This window comes from Phocoena sinus, chromosome 18 (assembly GCF_008692025.1).
Source record: "Phocoena sinus isolate mPhoSin1 chromosome 18, mPhoSin1.pri, whole genome shotgun sequence".
Classification (NCBI taxonomy): Eukaryota; Metazoa; Chordata; class Mammalia; order Artiodactyla; family Phocoenidae; genus Phocoena; species Phocoena sinus.
Genome location: NC_045780.1, coordinates 79,297,133 through 79,322,955, shown reverse-complemented (window position 1 = coordinate 79,322,955; position 25,823 = coordinate 79,297,133). Strand labels below are relative to the sequence as shown.

At 48.5% G+C, this 25,823-nt stretch overlaps 2 protein-coding genes across 8 annotated transcripts in view; one reads left to right on the top strand and one right to left on the bottom strand.

The window, feature by feature from the left end:
- TMCO3 (transmembrane and coiled-coil domains 3) overlaps window positions 1-1,444 on the bottom strand; it is a 31,298-nt gene extending 29,854 nt beyond the window's left edge. For 2 of the 7 annotated variants that reach the window (XM_032610920.1, XM_032610914.1), the window contains exon 1: window positions 1,247-1,443. The gene's annotated coding sequence lies outside the window, so the exon portion shown is untranslated. Of the gene's footprint in view, window positions 1-388; window positions 549-1,246 lie in introns of all 7 variants that reach the window. The other 5 variants (XM_032610917.1, XM_032610919.1, XM_032610915.1 and 2 more) reach the window with 4 other exon arrangements.
- Window positions 1,445-3,102: 1,658 nt separating this feature from the next.
- Window positions 3,103-19,330, top strand: DCUN1D2 (defective in cullin neddylation 1 domain containing 2). Its single transcript, XM_032610925.1, has 3 exons — window positions 3,103-3,397; window positions 7,585-7,800; window positions 18,375-19,330. Exons 1-3 carry the CDS (start codon window positions 3,185-3,187, stop codon window positions 18,396-18,398), a joined length of 453 nt encoding a protein of 150 aa, XP_032466816.1. The 5' UTR covers window positions 3,103-3,184; the 3' UTR covers window positions 18,399-19,330.
- The last annotated feature ends 6,493 nt before the right edge of the window (window positions 19,331-25,823 follow it).

Below are 25,823 nucleotides of genomic sequence, written 5' to 3'. Positions count from 1 at the left end.
GTATTTAATGTTAATTAAACTGTACAAAAACCCAGTATTCCGTTAATAATCCAATCACTAAGACACTGTCTTTTCAAAAATTTATATTATAAAAGAAATTTAGGACCAGTAAGACGGTACGCCGCTCTGGCCGAAAAACTGATCAGAAAAACGTATAAAAAGGCTGTGAACTCAGTTACGTTATTCGCCATCCGGTTCCCCCGGCCAGCCATGGGGTGCCGGGCGCACACAGCGCAGCCCGAGGGGAGCGCAGACCCAGGACGGGATGAGGCCTGGCGCTTTGGGAAAACAGGCCCTTCGACGGTTACACTTTAGGAACAACATTTACAGACCGGATCCTTGCATCTTCCCACCCTTAGGAAAGCGCTAGAGTCATTCACGGGGATACCTGTCCCCGTGACAGGCAGCGACCCTCCACGAGGCCCCCCTCCTCGGAGCGGCTCCCCGGAGCTGGATGACGGGCTGTCCCCGAATCACGCGGAAACTCGGGGCTCACGTCGTGCGTCCTTTTCCCAGGGGACCTGGGACCTGGCAGGGCCGCCTGACACCTGGACGACAGCGTGAACGGGGACCACGGGTGAGGTCAGACGGGAACCAGGGAGCGGCGCGCAGAGCCAGGACCCCCAGGGGCTCGTGGAGCGGCGGCTCCTCCGCAGATCTGACCCGAGGATCAGGCGCCGGGAAAGTGTAGACGGTCCAACCGAGAGGCCCGCGGTGTCTGAAGCCTCGCCAGCTCCCGCCCGCACCCCCATCGGCCCTCCCCGCAACCCCGGGGCCGCCGCCAGGTGTGGGGTCCGGTAAAGGGTGCTCAGGTGCAGCACCGCTCTCGGCGCAAAGCCCGGAGGAGGAGAGAGCGGGCGGGGGCTGAGTGAGGCCGAGAGGACGGAACCTCGGGAGAAGGCGGAGAGACCCCTGGGAAGGAGGAGGGGAGACCTCTAGGGAGGGGAAGGAGAGACCAGACACCGCCCCCCTAGGGAGTGGGAGAAGACATCCTCGGGAAGGGGAGACCCCCGGGGAGGGGAGACCCGGGAGGGGGAGGGGAGACCAGACTCCCGGGGAGGGGGAGAAGGGACCCCCAGGAAGAGGAGACCTTGGGAGGAGAGACCCCGAAGGGAGACCAGACCCCGGGGAGGAGAAGAACGGACACCCACGGGAAGGAGAGACCTCAGGGGAAGGGAGGGGAGGAGAGGGAAGCCCCGAGGGCCGCACTTCAGGCCGGACCCGGGGCCCCGCGCCGAACGCTCACCTAGACGTTCCCGCCGCGCCGCGTCCTGGGCCCGGCTTTCCAGAGGGGAAGACCTTATCCGGCTTCTCCGCATCCCTTTCCGGGCGGCGGGGCCGCCCCCGGGGCGGGGACGAGGTCGGGCACGGGGAGGGCCCAGGAGGCCCTTAGTGCTCTCTCGAACGCCCGACGCGGCTCAAAGGGAGTCGCGGCCCCTTTAAGGAGGCGGGGTGTGGGTTCCGTCCACCCCCGGGCGGCGCGGTGCACGCCGGGAGTCGGAGGCGCCGCGGGGCCTGCATCCGGGCGGCCCCTGGCGGCGCAGTGCACGCCGGGAATTGGAGTCCCGCCGGCCCAGCCTGACCTGTGGCTGCCTCCCTGGGCGGGTGTCCCGGGGACTGAGGACAGGGACGGGGATGGCGCGGCCGGGCCGGGGCTGGCGCGGCCGGGCCGGGGCGCCTGCGCAGACGGCCGGGGCCGGCGACAAGCTGGGGAAAGCGGGGAGTATGGTAGGTGGCCCGCGGCTCGCCTTCCTCTCGGCCGCTCCTGGGCATCCGGGGCTGGGGGGCGGCGAGGCGCTGCTGGGGCCGAGGGTTGGGGTCGGAGGTCGTGGGTCGGGGACTGGCGGTCGGGGCCCAGGGCCGGGCGCGGAGTCCTTAGGCGCGGCGGGGAGCACGCAGGTGGGACCGGACCGGTGACCCAAGTGCGGCGGTGCTGCTTGACGAGACGGAGGCACAGAGCGGGCCGGGGACTCCGAGCACTGCCTCCTCGGGAGCGCGAGCAGCCGGGTGACCCCGGAGGGAGGACGTTCCGGGCAGGCGGGCGTCCTGCCGGGAGATGCGGTGGACCGGATCGCGCCTGAGCCTTGCCGGTGGTTCAGAGCGGCCGGAACGTGGATTTCAGGGTCGAGAATGGCAGGGCTCCCGAGCAGGGTCTCGTGTTCCCCGCCGAGGAGGGCAGAGTCTTCGGAGAGAGCGGGAGCCTGGAAGGTCTTTGAGAAGGAGGGGTGTGTGCGAAGCGATCGCCTTTTTGTCCGGAGAACAGGACTTGGATGGGAGGGGGTCAGGACTGAGGGTCGGGGAGGCCAGCTAGGAAGCGGCGGTAATAGCTCGGCAAGAAGAGAAGACTTGAACGTAGACTGTCGGTAGGAACAAGGGGCATGGGAGGAGGGAAGGGTGGGGAATTTCACAGAGCCGTTCAGAAAAGGAGGAAAAGGAAAGGAAGGGCTCTGCAGGCCCTGGCTGGGGCGTCTGAGCAGACGGTTATGGTATTGACCAAAATAGGGATTGTAGAAGGAAGCGCAGGTTTGTACGGAAAGATGATGCTGTGAGGAGGGGGAGATAGCGGGATCTAGTTGGTTAGAGACGTAGATCTGGAGACCAGGAGAGGGCGGGCTTTCTGGAAACGTACAGTTACTTTGAAACGTCGTGGAAACCATGGTAGTTGAAGGGTTTCAGTGTTCATTCAGTACATTCAGTGGCTTCTGCGTGCAAGCGAGGTGGTGTGCAAGGTGCCGGGGCTTCGACGCTTAGCAAGCAGACGTGGGTTTGGTACTGATGGAGACGATGTCCCAGCAGGAGAGACGGGCACTGAACACGCAGCTACATTATTACAGCTGGGATAAGTGCCAGGGAGAGGCACCGGTTCCAGGCACCCGCAGGGTGGGGTGTGGGGTGTCAGATGCCCAGCCAGTGAAGGCTTGACCGCGGCAGCACGGTGTGAGCTGAGCTGAACTCTCGAGAACGAGTGGGAGTGGGGCAGCCGGATGTGCGCGGCGCACGTGTGGGGTGGGAGGGACAGGAATGGGAAGAGGGCCCCGCGGAGCCCAGAGAGCCAGGGAGCAGCCGCGGCGGGAGGCTGTGATGGGCACTCATCTGGTCACAGGGAGGAGTGGCAGCCTTTGTCCTCGTGGTAGTGGGAGGCCGGGGAGAGGCTTTCAGGCCGGAGAGAGATGGTCCAGGAGGAATGTGCCAGGAAGAGGAGAGGCGTGAGAACCAACCTTCTGGGTGGGAAGAGCAGGCAAGAAAGCAGATGGAGAAGCGCCGGTCAGAGGAACGTGAGGGCTCGAGAAGGTCGTCCCAGAAACCAGGAGCGGACTGTCCGCAGTGCAGCCGGGAGGCTCGTGCCGGCCCCGGGGCAGCAGCTGCACTGCCCGGCCGAGTGCGCCCGCCTTGGCCGGTGAGACCACACGCCCCAGCTCTTAAGGGGAAGGGGCTGGGTGGGCAGGAGCCTGACTTGCTGAAGAGGTTGGAGAGGAAGGAGAGTGAAAGGGGGCACTTTGGTGTGACTCCATGCACCATCCCCGCCTGCCGTACCTGAAACCGTCAAGGCGACTGAATTGATGGCACGAACTGGGTCAGTGTGGTTGCCCTGGCAGCTCCTTGTAAGTTGACCCTAAGAGGAGATTTTGGTGTATTCAGTGTCTCTGGAAGGGCATTTTAAGGATAACATTTTCATTTTGTATGTGGTCAGTTTTGGTGCCCAGATCACATGGGTGATTTTTTACAAGGTCACGATTAAAATGTTTGAGGTTTTTTCCAGAGGTAGAGAATTTATCTGAGGTTTTTCCTGGATTGTCCAGATTTTTTTTTTTTTTTTTTGCGGTACGCAGGCCTCTCACTGCTGTGGCCTCTCCCGCTGTGGAGCACAGGCTCCAGACGCGCAGGCTCAGCGGCCATGGCTCACGGGCCCAGCCGCTCCGCGGCACGTGGGATCTTCCCGGACCGGGGCGCGAACCCGCGTCCCCTGCATCGGCGGGCGGACTCTCAACCACTGCGCCACCAGGGAAGCCCATGGGTCCCTTTTTTTACAAATTGCAACTTGAATCTCTTTGTCCCTTTTGGGCATGAAGCACATATAGTCTTTAGATTTAGCTATCGGTGGTTGTTTTAATCACCGTAGGGGTAACATTGAATCATTGGAACTTTACTGACCATCCCGTCCCGTTTCATCCTGGCCAGAGACCTGCTCTGGGCTGGGCTTGGACCCACGGCTGCGGTCGCTCATGCAGAACCATCGCCTTTGTGCCACTTCGCGGTTCCAGGGGGTAGGATCTGTCTTGGGATGGACAGGTCCTGCCACCTGGAATAGATTGATCATCTGCACTGCCCCCACCTTGTAACTCACGCGGTGACAGTTCAGAGCGCTCTGGGTGGCCTGGGGTACGTGCTCCTCCTGCCCCCCTCCTCCTAGTCTTCCCGGAAAGTGTTCCCCGTTATACGGTCGTGTAGCCGCTTGGTCGCGGTTTAGGAGGGGCTGCGGGAGGCTGCTGTCAGGAGAAGGACCTCGAGATGGGACCTCGTCCTGTCCTCCAGGTGCTGGGCAGCATCTCCCTGGCGGGGATCTCCCGACTGAATGGTTGTCACCTGAGCAAACGTTGCTCTGTTGGCTCGTCTTGGAGAGTCTCAGGGTGCTAAGGTGGATTTTTCTGAGGTGGAATCACATAACATAAGGTTAACTGTCTCGAAGTGTACAGTCCAGTGGTGCGTAGGACCTTCACCGCGTTGTGCTACCGCTGCCTGTGTCTAGTTCCAGAACATTTTCATCCCCCAAAGGAAGGCCCACACCTGTCAGCAGTCCCTCCCACGCCTCCCTCCCCCAGCCCCTGGCCACGCCGCCCGCCCTCCGTCTCAGGACCTGCCTGTGCCGCATGTTTCGCGTGAATGGAACCTCACAACGTGTGACCATTTGTGTCCGACTTCCTTCGCCCAGCATAATGTTTTCGAGGCCCATCCATATCGTAGCATATATCAGTACTCCATGATTTTTTGTGGCTGAATTTCATTGTATGTATGTACCGAATTCTGCCTTTACAAGCCTGACAGAATGTTAAAATCTAGCATTGAGGGCAGTTTCCACAGTGAGCATGTCATGGGTCTCCTGAACGGTGCACCATTTTGGGGTCGAACACCTGTCACTGTCTTAAGGTGTCTGAGGTAAGCCTTGGCTTTGCCCACCTCCCTTGGGGAAGCCATCGGTGTCATCAAAGATGCCAGCATTGTCTTTTGTCAGTTTACTGTCAAAGCCTTTGGCATCTGACCGCACTGAGCAAAATTTAATCTTCCCAAAGAACAGAACCTTGAACTCTTTGGTTTTTCTCAAAGGCTCAATTTCAGGAAATAAGGTAGAGAATATGCACTCTACGTGTGCCCCTGGAACCCGGACTGTAGGCTGTGGTCGCTGGGTAGCTGCGGGTTTGTAAATGCAGCCGCGTGGAGCACAGTTCGCCCACCTGTCCGCACGGTGCTCTCACTGCGGCAGAGACCAGCACCTCCTGACCTAGCTCCAGGGTTCTTAGCCCGAGTTCCACCTTCCCCCAGCCTCTGAGAAGCCAGGATGGTCCTAAAAGGTCCGTGAAAACCCTGAATTTCTGTGCCAAACCATATGCCCACGTGTGTACCACATACGTTTTCCAGGAGAAAGGATCCATGCTGTCATAAGATTCCAGAAGGGACCCAGGACCCCAAATGATCAACAGTCATTGTTCTAAGTAGCCAAAATATTAATTCCCTGGGTTACTCTAGATCAGTGTTTCTCAAACTTCTAAGTCCCAGGCCCCCTATACACTTTAAAAAATTATTGGGATTGTAGCCATTGGTATTTACCGTATTAGAAATTAAAATGGAAAGTTTGAAAATATCTGTGTTTAAAAATAACAATAGTAAACCCGTTATATATTCACATTACATTTTTGCAAACATCTTTAATCAAAGTTAGGTTCTCCAATCTTCTGTGTTCAGTCTGTTGTGATGTCACCAGTCAGGCAGCCTCTGGAAGCCTCTACTATACACCAGTGAGAGTGAGAAAGGTGGGTAACGGCTTGGAGGCATTTGGAGATACTTTTGTGACCGCGGAACCCCTGAAAGGTCTTAGGCCCCCCGTGTCCCCAGCCACACTTGGAGAGCAGTGTGTGTGGACTGCAGTAGCGTAACTTCTGCTCAGTTGTCCCCTGCTCTTCTGGCACCAGCAGGCACTGAGGGAGGCCTTAGCAAAAAGCTTTGCAAGCTTGCTCTGCTGTTCACTGGTGGCATTTGGTGAGGAGCTGGTCTGGTACAAAGGGAACATTTCGTGTCTCCAATTCCTTCCAGTCTCAGCGCCAGGAGGGGCTGGGCCACTTTTGGGCCACTGGTGGGTCTTTAAATCTTATGAAAACAGATTTTCCTAACTAATCCTCTTTTCTTCTTTACGTTGGCAACTGAGAAGCTCAGAGCCTAATTTTCAGCTCACTTTCAACTCTTATATATGGTGTGCGTGTCTGTGTCTTATCTGGCTTTCTTATTTTCCTTATTTCCTCTTCTTGATTTCCTCACCTACAGTTTGTTTTCCAGTTACCTATTTCTGTAAATTATAATTTATTCTGTGTGCTTCTATAAACTCATCTTTTTTTTGAACAAGACTGAGTATAAATCATTTTAAGTAAAACTTTTCCCCTTATCATATTATTGTGTAAAGTGTCTTTTAAAGTATTAGCACCCAGTAGACTACAGACTCTGTTTTGATTTACAGAAATTAGTGAATGACTGTCATTTCTGCAGTTGTTTTCATCAGGCTACCTTAGATAAATAAAACCTTAACCATCCGATACCTGGAAACATGAAAATGCTATTCGGTTTCATTATATGCTATATATAGTACTGTTACATGGCAGTTTTGTTATTTACTGCCTACCGCCAGCCTCTGCCCTGTCTTTCCATCTTATCTCTGTCTCATGTACACAGGCATTCTCATTATTAGTATCATCTTCATTTAACCATAACAGGCTTTTTGCGCCTGCTTCTGGAACTTGTATAAGTTATTTTTCACACAATTCTTTGTTATGTGTGTTTGTTTTCATCAGTGTTCTGCTAATTTTAAATGGAGAAAAACTTAAAATAATGATGTTTCCAACCATGAGGTCCTCCTCCTGGCCATTAGGGCCTGAAATTAATTGAAGCCAAGGAGGAGCCACAGGTGGGCTGAGGTGATGTGGTCAGGCCTCGGGTTAGCCACATTTCATCAGGGGGTACATATGTGTTATAAGGAGGGATTTCACTGAGACTTAGAAAAAAATTAACATCCTACTTCTTGCAAAGTGAACCAGATAGAGATCAAAATGTATTTTGTATAAGACATTGATTCTTCTAATTTGGGGGAGATGAGACTTTGTATATTTGTTACTGTGTAGATGCTGTCGTTTGAATTTTCAGAAGGCTGTGCAGTCTTTTTAACTGATGAAAAACAAGGCTTTGTCTTCCTGTAATTCTGAAGTGAGGTCCGGTCACCCAAGGAAAAGTTAAGTCCAGTTACAATATAGGAGTTAGTGATAGAGCTGAAACAGCTCTCTGGACTGGCCTCATTGGCTTTCCTGCTTCTTTTGCTTCCCACAGCATAAGCTTAAATCATCTCAGAAGGACGAGGTCCACCAGCTCATGGCATTCACTCAGGCTGATGAGAGAACTGCCATCCGGCGCTCAGCCCAAAGTGAGTGGAAACTGGACGCGCCACGGACAGCTTCTTCCAGAGCCCGGCCTCGTTCCACAAGGACTCCACGCGAACCTCCGTGGACAGGAAGACGCTGGAGCCGCCGTATAACTGGTACAAAGGTAGGGGCACAGTGGCGAGTGCGTCCGTCTCCAGGGAGCAGGGTGTCTGTGCTGGAGCCTCCGTGCTGCGTCAGGCCCCCGACGTGCATTCCCTTCCCGTGCAGACGTTCAGCTGCACAAAAGTCTGAGGACTGACGAGCAGCGAGCCCTCCTGCATGTGGCCTGGGCGGAGGCTCGTGTGCCCACGGTCAGCTGCGCACGGTCACCGCTCGGAGGCTTGGTGTCCAGGCCAGGTGGCTACACTCGTTAAGACAGCACTTCTCCCCAGCACTTGTACGTAGGCAGGAATACGTGGTGAGAAGGCCATTCCAGAACGATACCAACTCGTAAGAGTAGTTCTGATGCGAGGGTACAGGTATCCTGCCCTTAACACCGTGTGCTGGTGTTGGAGCCCTGGAAGAGCTCCAGCTGCAGAAGCTTCTGGGAAAACTCTTGGCAAAAAAACCTTTGTGTTGTCAGCGGGGGACAGTTGTTATTTTCATTGAAATTGGCACTTAGAATGGAGCTCTCCCTATCAAAATGCAGTCATGCCGCAAAAATAAGTCTGCATGATGAGTCTGTGCAGATCCAGACTGCTCAGCAGGCTCTAAATTCCACATCAAATGTCAGGTCTGTGCCGTAATGGGAGAGGTGGCAACGATTCAAGAGCTGATTCTTTTTTTTCCTAGCAGTTTCTAAGGTTAATCTTATCTTTCCAAAACGTAAAAAATAAAATCCCTCATTTAAACAAGTATTAACACAAACAGAGTAACTCCCTTGGCTTTAAGTTCTTGTTTATTTATTATTTTCATTTTTCACTTTTGAAAATACTGTGTATAATCTGTCTATCTAGATCCAAAAAATCAATTGAAAATTGCATTCCATTAAAAAAAAAATCTTGGTTCAGAAACACGTTCTGTGGTTTAAAAAACAGATTTGTACTTGTTGTAGTTCTCCAAAAATGAACATTGTTTTCAGTGTGCTTTAAATTTTTTTGGCTAAGTTAATTCCTGAGCTAATTTTGTAAGTCATATGCTGTGCAGATCTTAAAAGTTATTCAGATATGTGCAGCTGCCTTTGGAAAAATATTTTTATGTGAAAATTATCTTTAGTCTTTAAGCTTCATCCCTTATCATTTAATTGTATTCATGCAATTGTAGCCATTTAAAGTAGACATATGGTACAGTCATTCTGGCCCCTAAACATAGATGTATAGTTCAAAGCCAATTGACAAATAGAACAACCGTTGTTACACAATGTATACAAATGAATGAGTGCTTCCAGACTACTTTAAAGCATTCTAAATTATTATATATGAAGTTTATCAGGACGCTTATTAGGTGAGGGCATCGTAGACCCATTTTTCTGTTATCCTGAAGGTCTGTCGTGTTAGGAGCGCAGGCTTGAGTCAGGAGGTGTGTGGGAACCTCTGTCCTATGAGCCCACGGCGGCAGGTTCTCTCGGACACAGGAGCGTAGAGTTGGAAGGGTCTGTGTGATTTTGCTCATTTAAGGTAGGTCAGCAGTTCTCCTTTGGTAACAACATATGTATATATGAATGTGGCATTGAGCACTTACGAGTTCGATCTCGTGTGATGGAAGAAGAGTTTGTTGCACTTAACCTTCCTTTGCGGGAAGGTGCCGCGGGCCTGCTTCTCCCACCTTCTACGGCAGCAGGTGGGCTGTCATTGTGGTGCCCGTCAGGAGACACAGGCTGAGGTCACAGGGCCTCACTTGGTGAGGCCTTGCTGATTCTCTTAATGGATTTCACGGTTTGATTTTCCCATGGAGAAATGCTAAGTTCCTTAATTTTATGTCTAAACTAGAAATTGGCGGGGGGATGGGGGGGCGGGCGGGGGGAGCCTGGATTTCTAAGCTGTTAAACGTGGATGCATAAACTAAATGACTGAAAAATGAGTGCTCTGCGGTAGTAGTAGCGCTGTGGCAAATGAAGTCACTTTTAAAAGAAAAACATGTTTCTTTTGCTTTGACAAGGTGGTGATAAACACTTAAAATATTTTGAATGCTTTACAGTGTTTTTCATAGCAGTTTGCCTTTGGGCAAGGTAAAATTCTGTAAGCTTGAAATTTTATTTTACTTTAGGGATATTAATTAATTTTTTCTTGATGATGAAGTCTTCAAAGAAGTTTCAATGATTTCCCCCCCCGCAAAAAACCCAGGAACCTAGATTTTAAAAATAAAGAGTATTTTCTGGATAAATCATTATTTATTGCTATTTCTTTCACATATGGTAGAAAACTGCAGTGCATTGATGGATGTATTTGAAACACACTTGCCAAAACTATGTAGTAGAGGTATGATTCTTACCACCCCTTTTAGTAATGCTTTTCAAAATATCCAAAATTTTCACTTCTTTTCCCCTTAACTTTAACTACAGACCCACAAGATGAAAATAAAATTGGAATTGATGGAATTCAGAAGTTTTGTGATGATTTAAGCCTAGATTTAAGCCTAGTGTCACCGTTTTGGGTATAGCGTGGAAATTCAGGGCCGCGACTCTATGTGAATTTAGCAAAAAGAATTTGTAGATGGCATGACAGAGCTTGGGTAAGTAAATTGGTCTCAGTTGAAACTTTTTCAGAAAGGAAAGTACTTTCAACATTAACTATGTTTCAGCAACCTGTAAACTTCATATCAATTTATGTCCTTTGAATAGTTTACAAATTTCTTATGCATCTGTACTATTAAACCTTTGGTTTTCTTTTAAATTCCAGTTAAAGTTTTGTTCAGTGTTTTGATTCAGATTAATTTCTTTTGTAACACTCTCTCCTTTTAACTTTTTTCCTTCCAGTTTTGAATTGACGGTAAACATCCAGGTGTTTTTGCTGGTTTGTTTTCAGCCATTTAATTTACTTCATAATACTGTGTGCTCCATGTGTAATTCGTTGTGTTGCTCTATTAAGCATTAGTAAAATGTCATTCTGTCTCTTTGCTTGTAACACCTCTCTGTTCTACATACAGGGTTGGGATAAAAGCTTCATCCATACCGTAACGTGTTTCTGACTTGCTGGATGAGTCGGAGAGGTAAATGAAAGTACATAAACTTCTTCTAATCACTGAGCTTATTACTGTTTCAGGAGGTGTGTAAAAGCTGACTTGCTGCTACGCTGATAGCTCAGTGTTGACAACCTAAACTCACTTATTTTTAGCTCCGGAAGGAGCTCAAAAGCCTTAGGTAGACATGTTCTAAGGCTGTGCTGACAGCGTGCTTGTTTTCACTAAACCCATGTGTGACGTTAAACTCTATGAGACTTTATTTCTAATATCTTACCACGTTCCTGGTAGCTGAATAAAACCAACCAAACAAAAGGTATCATCACTGTAACAGTTTGTAACAGCATATGTGTTCCGCGTTCTTGTCACCTAGGAAAGCCTAGATGAGTTACCAGTAGTTTCAGAATAGGAAAGACCTCTTAAAGAAGCGTTCCATTGGCATTGGACTACAAGTTGTCCCACCTGTTAAAATCTCCCCAAAATGGGACATTTTGGAAACAAGTGCTTCTTATAGAGACAATTGATGGCATTTCTTAGACATTGTCTAGAAATATGCTGTACAAGTAAACTTTTTTTTTTTTTTTTTTTGCGGTACGCGGGCCTCTCACTGTTGTGGCCTCTCCCGTTGCGGAGCACAGGCTCCGGACGCGCAGGCTCAGCGGCCATGGCTCACGGGCCCAGCCGCTCCGCGGCATGTGGGATCCTCCCAGACCGGGGCACGAACCCGTGTCCCCTGCATCGGCAGGCGAACTCTCAACCACTGCGCCACCAGGGAAGCCCACAAGTAACATTTTTTTAATTCCTATTATCCTATGAAGTAACATAACTTTAAAAATATATTTTAAAGATTTTGAGAGTGAATCTTCCCAAAATGTTTTAGATAATCTCATGCCCTCTTATTTGGAGTATACAGAACATAACTTTAGCTTACAAGTTAATGATGGTTGGTGGACTGCTCTCTCTCTACACCTCAAGGAGCAGTTAAAGGTGAAGCTATTTTTCAAAATATTAAACAAAAGTATTATGAATGTATTAGTGAACTAAACTGTGGAGATAACCGATGTTTTTAGAGATGTGAAGGACTTTGCTTCCAGTCTAAATAGCACTAACCTCTAGAAACACTTTGGCTTTCGTGTCTGCTCTGCTATGATTTCTTCACGTTTTCCTGGCCATTAACTCTTGACTGGTTAGAACACCTGCCTTTAACAGTTAATTCTACATCCTTTCTTTGGGGGCTTCAGGATTCTTAGGTAAACTGAGTAAACTTTATGAAATACCTTGACATCTTTTTAAAAACAAAACACTGTCTGTGTGGATCTTCTCTCTTGTATTCCATGGGTCTTTCTATCTGTCTTTAACCCAACACCATATATTCTTAATTGCTGTAGCCTTAGAGTAAGTCTTGAAATGAATTAGTAAATTCTTCCTACTTTGTTCATCTACTGCAAGATCGTTAGTCAGCTTTTATTATTTCAATGGGGGAGAAAAGAGCCTTGTCAACAAAAGATGCCAAAACAACTGGGTAAAGGTGAAAAAATTTAACCTCGGTCCCTCTTTCACATCATATATGAAAATTAATTGGGGCTAGATTGTAGACCTGTACAAGATACCGACAACCATAAAGTTTCAGACAAAACATTAAGAGACAAAAAAAAAAAAAAAATTAAGAGACTATCTTTGTAACCTTGGGTTAAGCAACACTTTTTCAGGGAAGACATAAAATGCACTAGCCATAAGGAAAAAATTGATAAATTGGACTCCATCAAAGTTAAAAACTTCTGCTTATCAAAAGATGCTTTTAGGAAAGTGAAAGGGTAAAACAGTGGGAAAATATTTGTTCGCTCTTTGTATGTGTTATAATGACTATAAAAACAGTAGGAGAGGGCTTTCCTGGTGGCGCAGTGGTTGAGAGTCCGCCTGCCGATGCAGGGGACACGGGTTCGCGCCCCGGTCCGGGAGGATCCCACGTGCCGCGGAGCGGCTGGGCCCGTGAGCCATGGCTGCTGAGCCTGTGTGTCCGGAGCCTGTGCTCCGCAACGGGAGAGGCCACAACAGTGAGAGGCCCACATACCGCAAAAAAAAAAAAAAAAAAAAAAAAAACAGTAGGAGAATTATAATTTGTATATAATTCCTAAATAAGAGAGCAAGGAGTAAAGTTATTTTAAAATTCAATCCGAAAGAATCCAAGAAAAAAATAGCACACAAGGAAAATTAGTTTATGGCAGGACAAATAGCAAGCACATGATAAAATGGAGGATTTAAGCCTAAAAATGTCAGCATTTACATAATTATATTAAGTGTAAGTGAATTAAATGTTAGATGGATTTTTTAAAATCAACTACCGTGGGGCTTCCCTGGTGGTGCAGTGGATAAGAATCTGCCTGCCAATGCAGGGGACATGGGTTTGATCCCTGGTCCGGGAAGATCCCACATGCCACGGAGCAACTAAGCCCGTGCGCCACAACTACTGAGCCTGCGCTCTAGAGCCCGCGAGCCACAACTACTGAAGCCCACGTGCCACAATTACTGAAGCCCACATGCCTAGAGCCCGTGCTCCGCAACAATAGAAGCCACCGCAATGAGAAGCCTGCACACCGAAACGAATAGTAGCCCCTGCTCACCACAGCTAGAGAAAGCCCGCGCGCAGCAACGAAGACCCAACGCGGCCAAAAATAAATAAATAAAATTTAAAAAATTTTTTTGAAAAGTCAACTACCATGTGTACTGTCTACAGTAGATACAACTAAGACATAAGGGCACAGAACAATTTGAAGGACAGAAGCTGATACATTTTGCAAACGTTAACCAAAAAAAGGCTGACGTGGCTGTTAATATTAAAACAAACTTTGAAGCAAATAGTGATTCTAGAGATAATGAAGGGCATATCCTTTTCTTTTTTTTTTTTTTTTGAAAAAATAATAAAAGGTGCTTTATTCAGGAAGCCAGCAACCTGGGAAGATGGTGGACTAGTGTCCTCAGACCATCTCCAAGTTGCTGGTTAGGGGACAAAGATTTTAAAAGGGAGTCTCAGGTGTATACAGGCCTTGGGGCGGGGGGGGGGGCTACATGCAGAACAGCACAGTCAGCTCCAATAATCAACTCAAACTGGTCCTGCAATGGTCTGGTCAGCATCATCTCCGTGGTTTTATGCACAATTAGTCTTCTATTCCAGGGTGGGTCTGCTTCCACCTTCTTAAGGCCCTGGAATTCTGTGTTCCTGGTCATTTTCAGCTGTGGATGCACATCCCCTGAGTTCTCAGTGCCCCCAACTCCAGCCCAAGGCAGGCGGAGCAGGGTGGTACTTAGCAACGGGTATCACATTTCTGGAAGACCTCACATCATGTCTCAACTAGAGACATTTTGACAAAGAGGAACCAACCAGTATATACATGGAGGGGACAACAAGGAGGAGAAAGTTATGTGTTAATGAATTAAAGAGCAGAGGAAAGGGGGAAGGAAGGAAGGAGGAAGGACAGGAAGGAAGGAAGGAGGGAAGGAAGCGAGGAGGGAGGGAAAGAAGGAAGGAGGGAGGGATGGAGGAAAGAAGGAGAAGCAGGAGAGGAAGGGAGGGAGGGAGGGAGGGGGAATCTGAAGGACATTTCTTAATGATAAAAGTTTTATTTCACCAAGAGGGTAATAGTTTACTTAAAGCAGAAGTTAACACTCTAAAGAGAAAGAGACAAGCTACAAGCAAGGTGGGGAATTCTCACATCTTACCAACTGGTAGAATAAGTAGATGAAAAATCAGTAAGGAAATAGAAGATTTGGAAAAGGAGGTAGAACTTTGCCCTTGATGTTGAAGAATACATATTCTTTTCAAAAAGACATAGAACATTTATAAACATTGACCGTAAACTGGGCCGTAAAGTAAGTTGAACAAATTTCAAAGACTTAAAACGATACAGAGCGTGTTTTCTGACCACAATAGAATTAAACGAGGAATATAACAAAAAGATAGACTGAAATAAGTGTGGATATCACACCTCTGAATAACCCTTGGGTTGAGAAAAGTTACAGTGGAAATTAGAAAGTATTTTGAATGATAAAACACTGCATATGAAAACTTGCAGGATTCAGCTTCTTAAATGCATATTTTAGAAAGAAAAGTTGAAAATCAGTAAGGAAAGCATCCATCTTAACAAGTAGAGAAAAGAGCAGGAGGTTAGAGTGTTGACAGAAGGAATTAATTTTTTTAAACAGGCAGTCATTTCATGAAATTTTTTAAAAGTTGTAAGTAGAAAGGATTTGTAAAGCCAAAAGCTTGTTATGTGAACACTTAAAAAGTAATGAATAACAAATAACCAATATAGAATGAAAGGGGGACGTCACTGTAGACCCTACAGATCAAAGGATGAGAGTATTATGAACAACTTTATGTTAGTAAATTTGAAAACCTGAACGAAATAGAGATGTTCTTTTAAAAATGACAACCTACTGAAATGGGCACATGAAGAAATAGTTCCATAACTCTTAGAGAGTCTAAACCCATAATTTAAAAGCTTTTCAAAGAGAAAACTCTTGGCCAGAATTGGTACACTGGCACATCCTACCAAGCTTTTAATAAAGAGAATAGCACCAATGTCACACCACCTCTTCCAGAGAATAGTACAGGAAGAAACACTCTGCAATACGTTTTGAGGCCAGCACAACCTAGATAATAAGGCCTAGAGAGGACATTTTGAGAATGGAAAATTATAGGCCGCTCCCAGTCATAAGAATCAAGAGATGCTTACGATGAACATAAGATCCAAAAATCCTAAACAGATTTTCAGCAAAGTAAATTAAGCCCCCAAAACAAATCAACCAAAACACCAGGATGATTTGTCATGACAAAGTTTGTTGTAGTCCAGGAATGCAAGATTTTTTTAACATTACAAAGTTGATCAATGTAATTTATCATAGTAACAGAAAAGTGAGGGGGTGGATATTATCTCAGTGCGTAACATGGGACTTTTCAAGCTACAGTAATTAAGAGTACATGACATTGGGGGCCAGATTAGATGAATAGGCCAGCGGAGCAGAATGGAGAGCCCAGAAACAAATCCATGTTTACAGGAACACTTGATTTATGGGAAAGGTGGCCCTTTGGAGAAGTGGAGAAGGGACGGCTTTTCAGTAAATGGTCCTGGGAGAATGGTCTAGTCGTATGGAAAAAAATGCATCTTGATCTCTGCCTCACACCGTACATGAAAGTCAGTTCAGGTGGGTTGTAGATCTCAGTGTGAAAGGCTGAAGGCAGAAACCTTTAGAAAATAATGGAGGAGAATATCCTTATGGCCACGCAGTAGGACAGGTTGTAAAACGCATGAAAAATCACTGTAGAGAAGACTGTAGAGTGTACTACGCTAAAATAAGAACTTCTGGCCAAGAAACAGCATCGAGAAGTGAAGAGGCATCCACGTGAGGGGTGGGAGCCATGAGATACTCAACTGACAAAGGCCTGTGTCCCTGATACGTAGAGAATTCCCACAGAACAACAAGAAAAAGATAACCTAATTGAGAATGGGCAAGAGACCTGACCAAGGCCTTCACGAAAGATGCTTTCCATATGGCCAGTGGAGATACAAGCAGGCGCTCAGCCTCATTCATGGCAGTGTGCACATTAGAATACACAACTCCCTCTTCCAGGACAGCTCCAGAACGGCGCTGGTGGGCGGTCAGCTTGGAGAACCGTTTAACAAGACTCATGAAATCATGGGTGGGTGTCTGCCTCAACACATTCACTTGTGTGCCAGGACACGTGTCCAGAAACCATTCAACAACATTCTTTGTGACCAGAAAACAAGAAACAGCCCAAACATTTACCGTCAGCAGCGCATAGAAGTTATAAAATACAAATACGGTGGGGTGCTGTGTGACAGTCTCAGTTCATTACCTAATTGAAAGTTTAAAAGTTTACTTTCTTTCTGCATGAATAATTTCAAAGAAATTCACTATGAGGGTACGGAGCATTTTGAAACACTTTGGCAATACGGAGCCTAGTTCGTTTAGCCTCTATTTTAAATAGATCTGCCGTAGCATCAGGCAGCACAAAAGGTGAAATTTATAGTTTATCCTGTAATTCCTTTACTGAGAAAAAAATCATTGTCTTATTTATTTTTATGCCTATAGACACTTAAATAACATGTTTATAAAAAGTCATTCACTAGGGACTTACCTGGTGGCGCACTGGTTAAGAATCCTCCTGCCAATGCTAGAGGACACGGGTTCGAGCCCTGGTCCAGGAAGACCCCACATGCCATGGAGCAACTAAGCCCGTGCGCCACGTCTACTGAGCCTGCGCTCTAGAGCCTGCGAGCCACAACTACTGAAGCCCGCGCGCCTAGAGCCCACGCTCCGCAGCAAGAAAAGCCACCGCAATGAGAAGCCCGCGCACCACAACGAAGAGTAGTCCCCACTCACTGCAGCTAGAGAAAAGCCCGCGTGCAGCAATGAAGGCCCAACGCAGCCAAAAATAAATAAATTTATTTTAAAAAATCATTCACTAGAGAATTAGAGCAGTTACTGATTTTGTTTCTTTGCTTCGTGAGACTAACTGAAGGAATATAAAATTGTATTAAAGCAAATAATAGCCTCTACAGGAAAATGATTAGATACCTGGACATTTCACATACATTTTATTTTATAAGGTTTTCTGAGGGCTTTTTTACCAAAAATAAAGCAAGATGAGGAATTTTATGGCTGCGAACCCCAAATGGAACAATTGATTTTACAATTTCCAAAGTATATTACATGGTCTGTCCTCTGAAGGGTTAAATATAAATTAAAGAGATTGATACAGGTGTTCCTATAATTCCTAGAAAAAGCATGGACAGCAGTGGAAAGGGGTAATCAAAAAAAAAACAACAGAAAGACCCACAGATGAACCCTCCCTTTCCTTCAGGTTTCTGTGTCTGCTTATGTGTGTGTTAAGATGTACATGTGCTGTATTGTTTTGTGTGTGATGATTCCTTAGCCTGTGCTTAACTGATAGGCTAAAAGAGGAGATGATTAAAGCTCCTTGTCTCCGTGTTTTGATGTAAGAAGCTTAGCGTGGTTTTATACTGGCTAGAGTCTGGAATCGGTTGGCTTTGAAAAATCATAATTTTTGAGGAAGTAAAGTTTCATGATTATTAGCTAATTTTTACATTGGCCCAAAGACCCTTTTTTGACAGAAGGAACATCTTTATGATCTAATTCTAAAGGGAGTATCACAGATAAAAATTTTAAGTAGGAGTACCTTCTAAACATTTTCTTACTCAGGAGGTAGGATTTTTCAGAGGTTATTGGAAAGAATATAGGTGCTATGAAGATTCCTTTTATGGTCACTGGAGTAGCTTTTATTCTTGATTTCAGCTCTCAAGTTCTGTAATTTTGAGTTTTGTTGTTGTTATTTTGAAAATGGCCAAGTCCATCAGGACAGCACTCGGCGTGTTTTTGTAAGTGATGCTAGGTCTCTGAAAATGCACACTTCTACTTTAGTTGTGTGGTTTGCAAACATACAAATCGGGAACTTTATAAGAAGGGTTTCTAGGACCAAACGAACCTAAAAGTAACTAGATTTAATGTCTGCCAAAAAACTTATTTTTCTTTCTTCCCCAGGTTTACCTCCATTTCTCAATGTGACACTTTTCATCATTAAGATGCGTTGAGTACAGATTTCCTGAGTGATAAGGATGCAGACTTAGCAGGACGGGACTAATCGTCTAGGCGTAAATGCCGAGGGCCCCATAGGTAAGGTCCAGCCAGCCTTCCCTTCTACCAGCTCCTGAAATTTCCTGACCATTGCTTTCTTTCTGATTAAGACTCCAGGTTATTTCAGACTGAGAACATCTCATGCACTTTAAACACACAGGGAACAGAGGCATTTTATTTAAAGTTGGCTGCTACTCATAGATTCTTTTGCTCATTCAGTGTTAATGATTGACCCTGGAAAGCTCAGGTCAGAGCTCCAGCTTTAATAGTTTTTTGTCCAGGTGGGACCAAACCAGATTTAGGTAAATATCTGAAAAGGGATTAGCTGAGTGTTTTGGATTTAAAGGAATTTGTTGCCTTAAATGTTTATTCATCAGCTTTTCGCATTAATCTAACTGGTGTGCACCCATAAGCGTTATTGCAGTATGACTGTTTGGTCATCTGACAGTGATGAGCGCTAGCCGACATGGCTAAAGGTTGTCCGCTTTAGGAAGTAACCCTCTCAGCCCCTTGATGTACTTGTGTATCAATCATATAGAAAGAAATCAATACTAACCTTGCAGTGAGCAGAGAATGAGCCTGTATCCCAAACACGGTGGGTTGGGGAGCATCCTCTACGGCAGCCCTGAGATGGCGCTCGTGTTGCATTAAGACACCATCTTATGCTCGAGCCCCACAGCGTCGGTCTGTACAGAAGTTGTGAAATCATCGCTACCTTCCAGCCAAGGAAAGATGAAAACTGAGGACGTTGACTTTGACTAGTGACCAAATAAACATGCTTATTTGTCTTGACTTTAAGAAATTCCAAGTCTTTGTTTTTTAAAGCTTGTTGGTTTTTTAAAATAAATTTATTTATTTATTTACTTTTGGCTGCGTTGGGTCTTCATTGCTGCGCGCGGGCTTTCTCTAGTTGCGGCGAGTGGGGGCTACTCTTCGTTGTGGTGCGTGGGCTTCTCATCGGGTGGCTTCTCTTGTTGTGGAGCACGGGCTCCAGGAATGCAGGCTTCAGTAGTTGTGGCACGTGGGCTTGGTAGTTGTGGCTCGTGGACTCTAGAGCACAGGCTCAGTAGTTGTGGTGCATGGGCTTAGTTGCTCCAAGGCATGTGGGATCTTCCCGGACCAGGGCTCAAACCCGTGTCCCCTGCATTGGCAGGCAGATTCTTAACCACTGCGCCACCAGGGAAGTCCCAAGTCTTTATAGTACTTCTATGATTGACTTTTGAATCAGATTCTGTTTTAGTTCTTAAGTGGCAAGGCAGGTCTATTTGGAAAGCACTGTGTCCCTTCCTTTCTAAATGAGTTTTTAACTTGTGGTTCATCGCTTAGAAAGTGCATTGGGCTATTTTTAAAAAATAAATATGTGTTAATAGTATCCAGGTCGGTTCAGCTTTCAAGAAAGCCCAATACATAAGAAAATGAGAGTCTTTGAAATGGTTTAATTAGGGGATACTTATTTACATGTCCAAATAACATAGTACACAAATCCTTTTTTTTTTTGGCTGTGCTGCGTGGCTTGCGGGATCTTAGTTCCCTGACCAGGGATTGAACCTGGGTCACCGCAGTGAAAGTGTCAAGCCCTAACCACTGGACCGCCAGGGAATTCGCAACAAATCCTTTTTAAAAGACATTTCCCCCGAGTTACAAAATTAGGTTACACACAACTTGAGGAACGCTTCTGAACCCATTAGCCCTCGTGTCGCTTCTAGGTGAGCTTGCTGATGGTTATTGAGTAAGTGAATACCAGCGCGCTGAGCAGTGGTCAGTGCACAGCGGAAAAAGAAACTGGGATTCACTAACTGCTCTTTCCCTTTATTTGCCAGACTTAGAAATGGCTGTCGCATATTGGAATTTGGTATTCTCCGGAAGGCTTAAGTTTTTAGATCTTTGGAACATCCTTTTGTTGGTAAGTGGCTTCCTGCTTGCCGGGGCCCCGCGGGAGGGCTCAGTGGGTGCGGTGGCCTCCGTACTAACTGTAGGGCCAGGGCCTCGCGCAGAAGTCACCAAGCAGCAGACCCGCGGCCACGCTCTGCCACCAGCTGAAAGCGGCGCCCAGGGGCTCTGCCCCGGCTGCTCCGAGGCCGCGTCCTCTGGACGGCCCACCAGCGCCCCCCCCCCACCCCGAGCTGTGCTCACGGGCTGGGGCCACCCCGGATGTCCTGTGCATCGCTCGGGAGGAGTGGGGGGCTCAGCTGGCCCCGGGGGGGCGGGTCCTTCAGGCCGGGGTCTCGGCTGTGGCTGCGGGGAGGGTGCAGGGTGCGGGCCGCCCTGACCTCGGGCAGCGGCCGTGCTGTCCTGCTCAGGCCCCCCCTGCATGCGAGGAGCAGCCCTTCCACCGGGTGGCGGGGTGGGGGCTGTGTGGGAAAGCCCTCCTGGAGCAGCCTGGGGAAGGACCCCAGAACGCCGCGCGGCGGAGGGACACAGGGCTCACGTGGGACGGCAGGTGTACAAGAGCACGCTGTGCCGGTCATGCGCGCGTTCTGAGGTGTGAGACGAGCTGGCGCGCCGTCTGTGAACCGTGTGCCTGTGACGTGTGCAGACGGGCCCACAGCGGCACCTGCTGCCTTATGAGCTGGGAGCCTCTGGGAGATAAAGGGGAGGCCGGGCCGGGGCTGCGGGCGGGTATCCTGCACATGTTCGCTGCACCTGAAGTACCGAGGAACAGAGACATTTCCGGAAAAGTGTCCCATACCACTTCAAAGAACTCCCTGGTATTTAGTAGGAAAATAAATGTATCAAAATACTACTTGCCCGCCCTGTTTCTGAATTGGTTTGGGGCTCAGGTGAAGAGATTAAAAGTGCTGCCTCTTGATTTGAAATAAGTTTATAATTTTTGTATTTTTAAAGGTTTATTTTAATTTGTGTTTAAATAAGTCTGCTTTCTACATCTGCACATTGGCGCTGTGTCGCTCTGAACGTTTACCCAAAGCGCCATTATTATTTTAACTTTTGACAGTGTTGTTCCGGTACTTATTCCTTACCAAATTCTGTTCTGGGATAACCAGGCCCGTAGAACACCTGAGCTAAGTCTGTATCGTAAGTCTGGTGGTTTTTTCTCTTGTGTATCAGGAGCATCGCAAAAGATCAATCCCAAGGAACACTTGGAGCCTTCTGCTAGATTTTGGAAATATGATTGCAGATGACGTGTCCAGCTATGATGAAGAAGGTACGAGAAGTAGTCGGAATTCAGGCGATGGCCAGAGGCACTGACGCGGGCGCGCACGTCTCTGCCCCCGGCCCACGGGTCAGTGATGGCAGCGCAGGCCCCGGGGCGGACGGCACCTGCTGACTCCTGGCCCGACCCCGTCCAGAGACGGGGGTGGTGATCACAGTGACTAGTAGTCACTTTATTATGTCTTGTAAATCACGCAAAAGAAAATACAGCTTCACATTTAGTTAAAGTCAGAAAGACAGTTGTCCAAGCTAAGCCATTTCAGAGTGGACGTGCAGAGGCCCTGAGGCAGACCTCAAGCAGGACAGTCACTGGGGCCCGCTGCCCCGCGTGTGGCTGCAGCGGCTGGTCCATCGCACGGCAGAAGCTCACGGAAGACTGCAGCCTCCATTTGCTCACCTGAGCACGACCACGCCTGCTGCGGCCCCCACCCCAAACATTTCAGGACTCGGGGAGCGTTTGCCTGCCTGCTGAGCTGTGGGTGCTGCCCCGTTAGGGAAGGATGCCCACCCCCCCGGACCCGCCCACCGTTGGCTCCCTCTGCCAGGCCAGGAGGTGACTGTGCACATTCCCGGCGGGGTCAAGGGTGGGCGGTCCTCACAGGGCTGGCTCCACACAAGCACACCAGCACTTGCCAACCCTGGTCTGGCTAGAGCAGAAGAGGGTCACTTTAGCCGATTCTTTAAGTGGAGCACAGGCTATAGAAAGTTAAAATCATTTGAGTTCTTGAAATATAAAAGTTGGATTGTGAAAAAATGCTTTGAATGTAAAAATATTGCTCTAAATCGTTGATATTTTTAAAAATTCTATTTGCTCTCCTTCAGGAGTGTGGCCTGTTCTCATAGATGATTTCGTAGAATATGTACGGCCAGTGGTCACGGGTGGTTAAGGCAGCCCTCTCTAGGCAGAAAATCGAGACGGATTAAGGTGAAAAGGGAGCTGTCCTGCAGGAGACACTGGCCAGCCATGCCCGTTGCCCATTTTGGAAGTCATCCTGACCAGTCGTGAGACTGGAGACCCTCTCCTGCTGCTTAGAGAAGACGCCGCTGAGTGTGGATGCCGCACGGAGACCCTCTGAGCTCGCTGCTGGGGCGCCCAGAGACGGGGCCCTGGCTGTTGCTGTAAGAGACCTCTGCATGATTTCCGCGTTTACGGAGGAGCTGGGGCCTGTCTGCAGGCTGCAGGGTCGCTGTTGATCATGACCCAAAGCGAGGCTGTGCTCACCACACTCGCTGAATTGTCCGTAACCACCCCTGAGAAACTACAAGTCAGGCTGCTGGCAACGCGCCCTAAAGAGGACGAGTGTCATGGATGCTGGCGGTTTTGAACTTGGTGCCAGGGTTAAGATTTATATTTTTTGAATCATCAAGTGTCTAGATTTATCAGCTCTATTTTCATTTCACTTTTCTCTGGATGCTCATCTGAGAATCACTTTACAGGTTAACGCACCGTTGCAGTTTGCACAGCGATGGTGTCATTGTGATTCCAGAAAAGTTCTTTTAAATTGCCTGCAGGTCAGTGGGTCTGCTTTACTTCTGATAACGGCAGCTGAGCTTCCTAAGAGCGTCATAAAGTAGGCTTTAAAAAATGTAGTTAAGGGCTTCCCTGCTGGCTGAGAGTCCGCCTGCTGATGCAGGGGACACGGGTTCGTGCCCCGGTACGGGAAGATCCCACATGCCGCGGGGCGGCTGGGCCCGTGAGCCATGGCCGCTGAGCTTGCGCGTCCGGAGCCTGTGCTCCGCAAAGGGAGAGGCCACGGCAGTGAGAGGCCCGCGTACCGCCAAAAAAAAAAAAAAAAAAAAAAAAAAAAAAAGTATTTAAAAGGACATTTTTCCATGAAACATTATTTCTTTCCTGATAAATTACAGATTTAAACATCAGCACTCTCTCCTTTCAGCCGTCTGTAATATGAGTGCTGTTCACCCACCCGCCCTCATACGGTTGTCACGTTTGGGAGGTAAAATACACACTGTTGTCCCAAAAACCCCACACCGGAAACCACGTCACATGCAGGTGGGCGTGTGTGTCCGCGTCTCGTTGCCTGGCCTCCTGGTGCCCCCCCTGTCGGGGGGACGCTGTCCAGAATCGCTGTGTGGACCCCACCTCATACTGGGAATGATCTTCACGCCACAGGCATGCTTGCTGCCCAGCCCGCAACCCGGTTCGTGAGACAGATAAATCGGGGTAATTTCACAGGAGAGGGGAATTCGCTCAGATTTCCAGAAAGTGTGCCTAAAATGTGTAGTTGGTTTGGTGTTCAAAAATGTGACCCACTCAGGCCTGGAGCCTGGAGACCCAGTCTGGGCGGGGTCGGCCTGTCACAAGGTGCAGGGCCAGGGAAGTCACCTGATCTCTCCCAGGCCCCGCTGCCCCGTCCTCTACCTGTAAGACTGGAGTGCTAAGAGGCTTTAATAGGAACTTCACCAATTGTAACACATCGTTCAAGGCCTCATGGGTTCTGACATGTAAGAGTTCTGTTCAGAGAGGCTATGGAACTAGGACGGGCCTGTTAGAATCATGACGTCTGTGGCACTGTTTCCTTCTTGAGATGCAAGGTCATGTGGAGAAAAGGTGTTCTATGGAGTTGTTTATCAACAGATACCGAAACAGTGACAGAGCCTCTCCCAACACGTGGAGGTTTCCCTTCTATAATACACGTTTAAGTCGTGGTGCGTGCTGTGAAAGTGCTGAGGACTCTGGAAACACTAAAATTCTCTTCCTGGTGTCTTGGTGCCTCTCAGGTCTGTCCTCAGACGCTCGGCCCTGGATGTCAGGGTCCTGGTCCCACGTCAGGGGAGCGGCCGCCACACTTGGGACCCTCCCAACCTGTGTCCAGCCTGCCGCCTTGTTACAGGATCACGTCCCACACGGACAGCCTGGGTCACATACTTTCCTTTCTAGGTATCACGTAGTATCTGCTAAATACACCTGTTCCACGTGGGCGGTCACAGATCTCATAATACACGAATTTCCTTGAACTGATGGGAGTTACGTACCTAACTGATCCACTGAAACGCAAACTATAAATACAGTGGAGACGTGCGGGTTAACCAAATGTGAGAGGTTTAACACGCGTGGCCTCCCCATGCCTGCTGGGAGTTCCTGGGCCGGACAGCATCACCTCCTTCCATGTTGGTGACATCGCACATGTCAGTGTGTTCTTTTACTTTAGTAAACGCTTAAGTGGGATATCACATATGTCTCCAGCTCCAGGCTCTGTGGGGACAGCCATACCCACAACTCGTGGCACACGGCCGGGGCTCGGCAAACACTGCAGGAACGATGCAGTGGGCTCGCCTCACCTCTTCCTCTCGCTGGCGTCGGCCAGATAGTGTGGGATTGCTCTTAGCGTCTCGACGACAGTGTCTGCTGCCTCAGATTCAGCAAGAGACCAGCCGAAGACGGTACCTCTGCCTCAGCGATAAACGGCTTCTGCCACATGGTGCCTTTCTCCCCACGTGGGTGGCTGTCTGAGGGGCTGCCCTCGGGGAGGGAGCCTGCACCCTAGCAACCCGGGCCAACTGCACTGGTCGTAAAGGACTTTTGCTTTAGGACCTCTCAGACTGTGCCAGCCGGAGTCGGGTTCCAGAACCTCACTTTTAATAAGTGCTGTGATGATACTACCCATTCATTTACCTTTTCTTTTTTTTTCTTGCCACGCCACGCGGCGTGCGGGATCTCAGTTCCCCGACTAGGGATCCAACCCGTGTGGAGTTGTAACCACTGGACTTCCAGGGAACTGCGACCCGTTCATTTAAAGGCATCTTAGTATCTTGTTATTGAAAGAAACTTAAGTTTTATCAGACGTGTTTCTTACATCCCGGCGTCTGACGTGGGACCAGAACCTGGGGGACAAGGGGCCTGGAGACGGAGGTGGTAGCTCTCCTGATCCCTCTTTTCAAGTCAAGGTCCCTGGTTTGCAGGGGTTCCCCCCACTCTCAGCCTCAGCACGGCCGTGAACATCCTCCCTGTGCAACGGGATCGGTGGGAGGACGCTTAAGGTGCGTGAGCCCTCACGGGGCGCCCTCGCCGACCCCTCGGAGCTCCGGGCTCTGCGCACACACGGAGCGGCCGGGAGGCTGGCTGTCAAGGAGCCTTCGCTGACGCTGGGCCGCGGGGACGCCCGTGATCACGCACTCGGCGGCTCCACGTGCTTTCCCCCTTCGCACGTGGCAGTTTTCTACCAT

What these genes read in the sequence shown, in the direction of transcription:
- DCUN1D2 (XM_032610925.1), top strand. Translation starts at nt 3,185, where the DNA reads ATGTGCCAGGAAGAGGAGAGGCGTGAGAACCAACCTTCTGGGTGGGAA. An exon ending in GAGTGCGCCCGCCTTGGCCG is followed by an intron (nt 3,398 to 7,584) that starts GTGAGACCACAC and finishes TGCTTCCCACAG; the next exon opens with CATAAGCTTAAATCATCTCA. An exon ending in GCCGTATAACTGGTACAAAG is followed by an intron (nt 7,801 to 18,374) that starts GTAGGGGCACAG and finishes TTTCTTCCCCAG; the next exon opens with GTTTACCTCCATTTCTCAAT.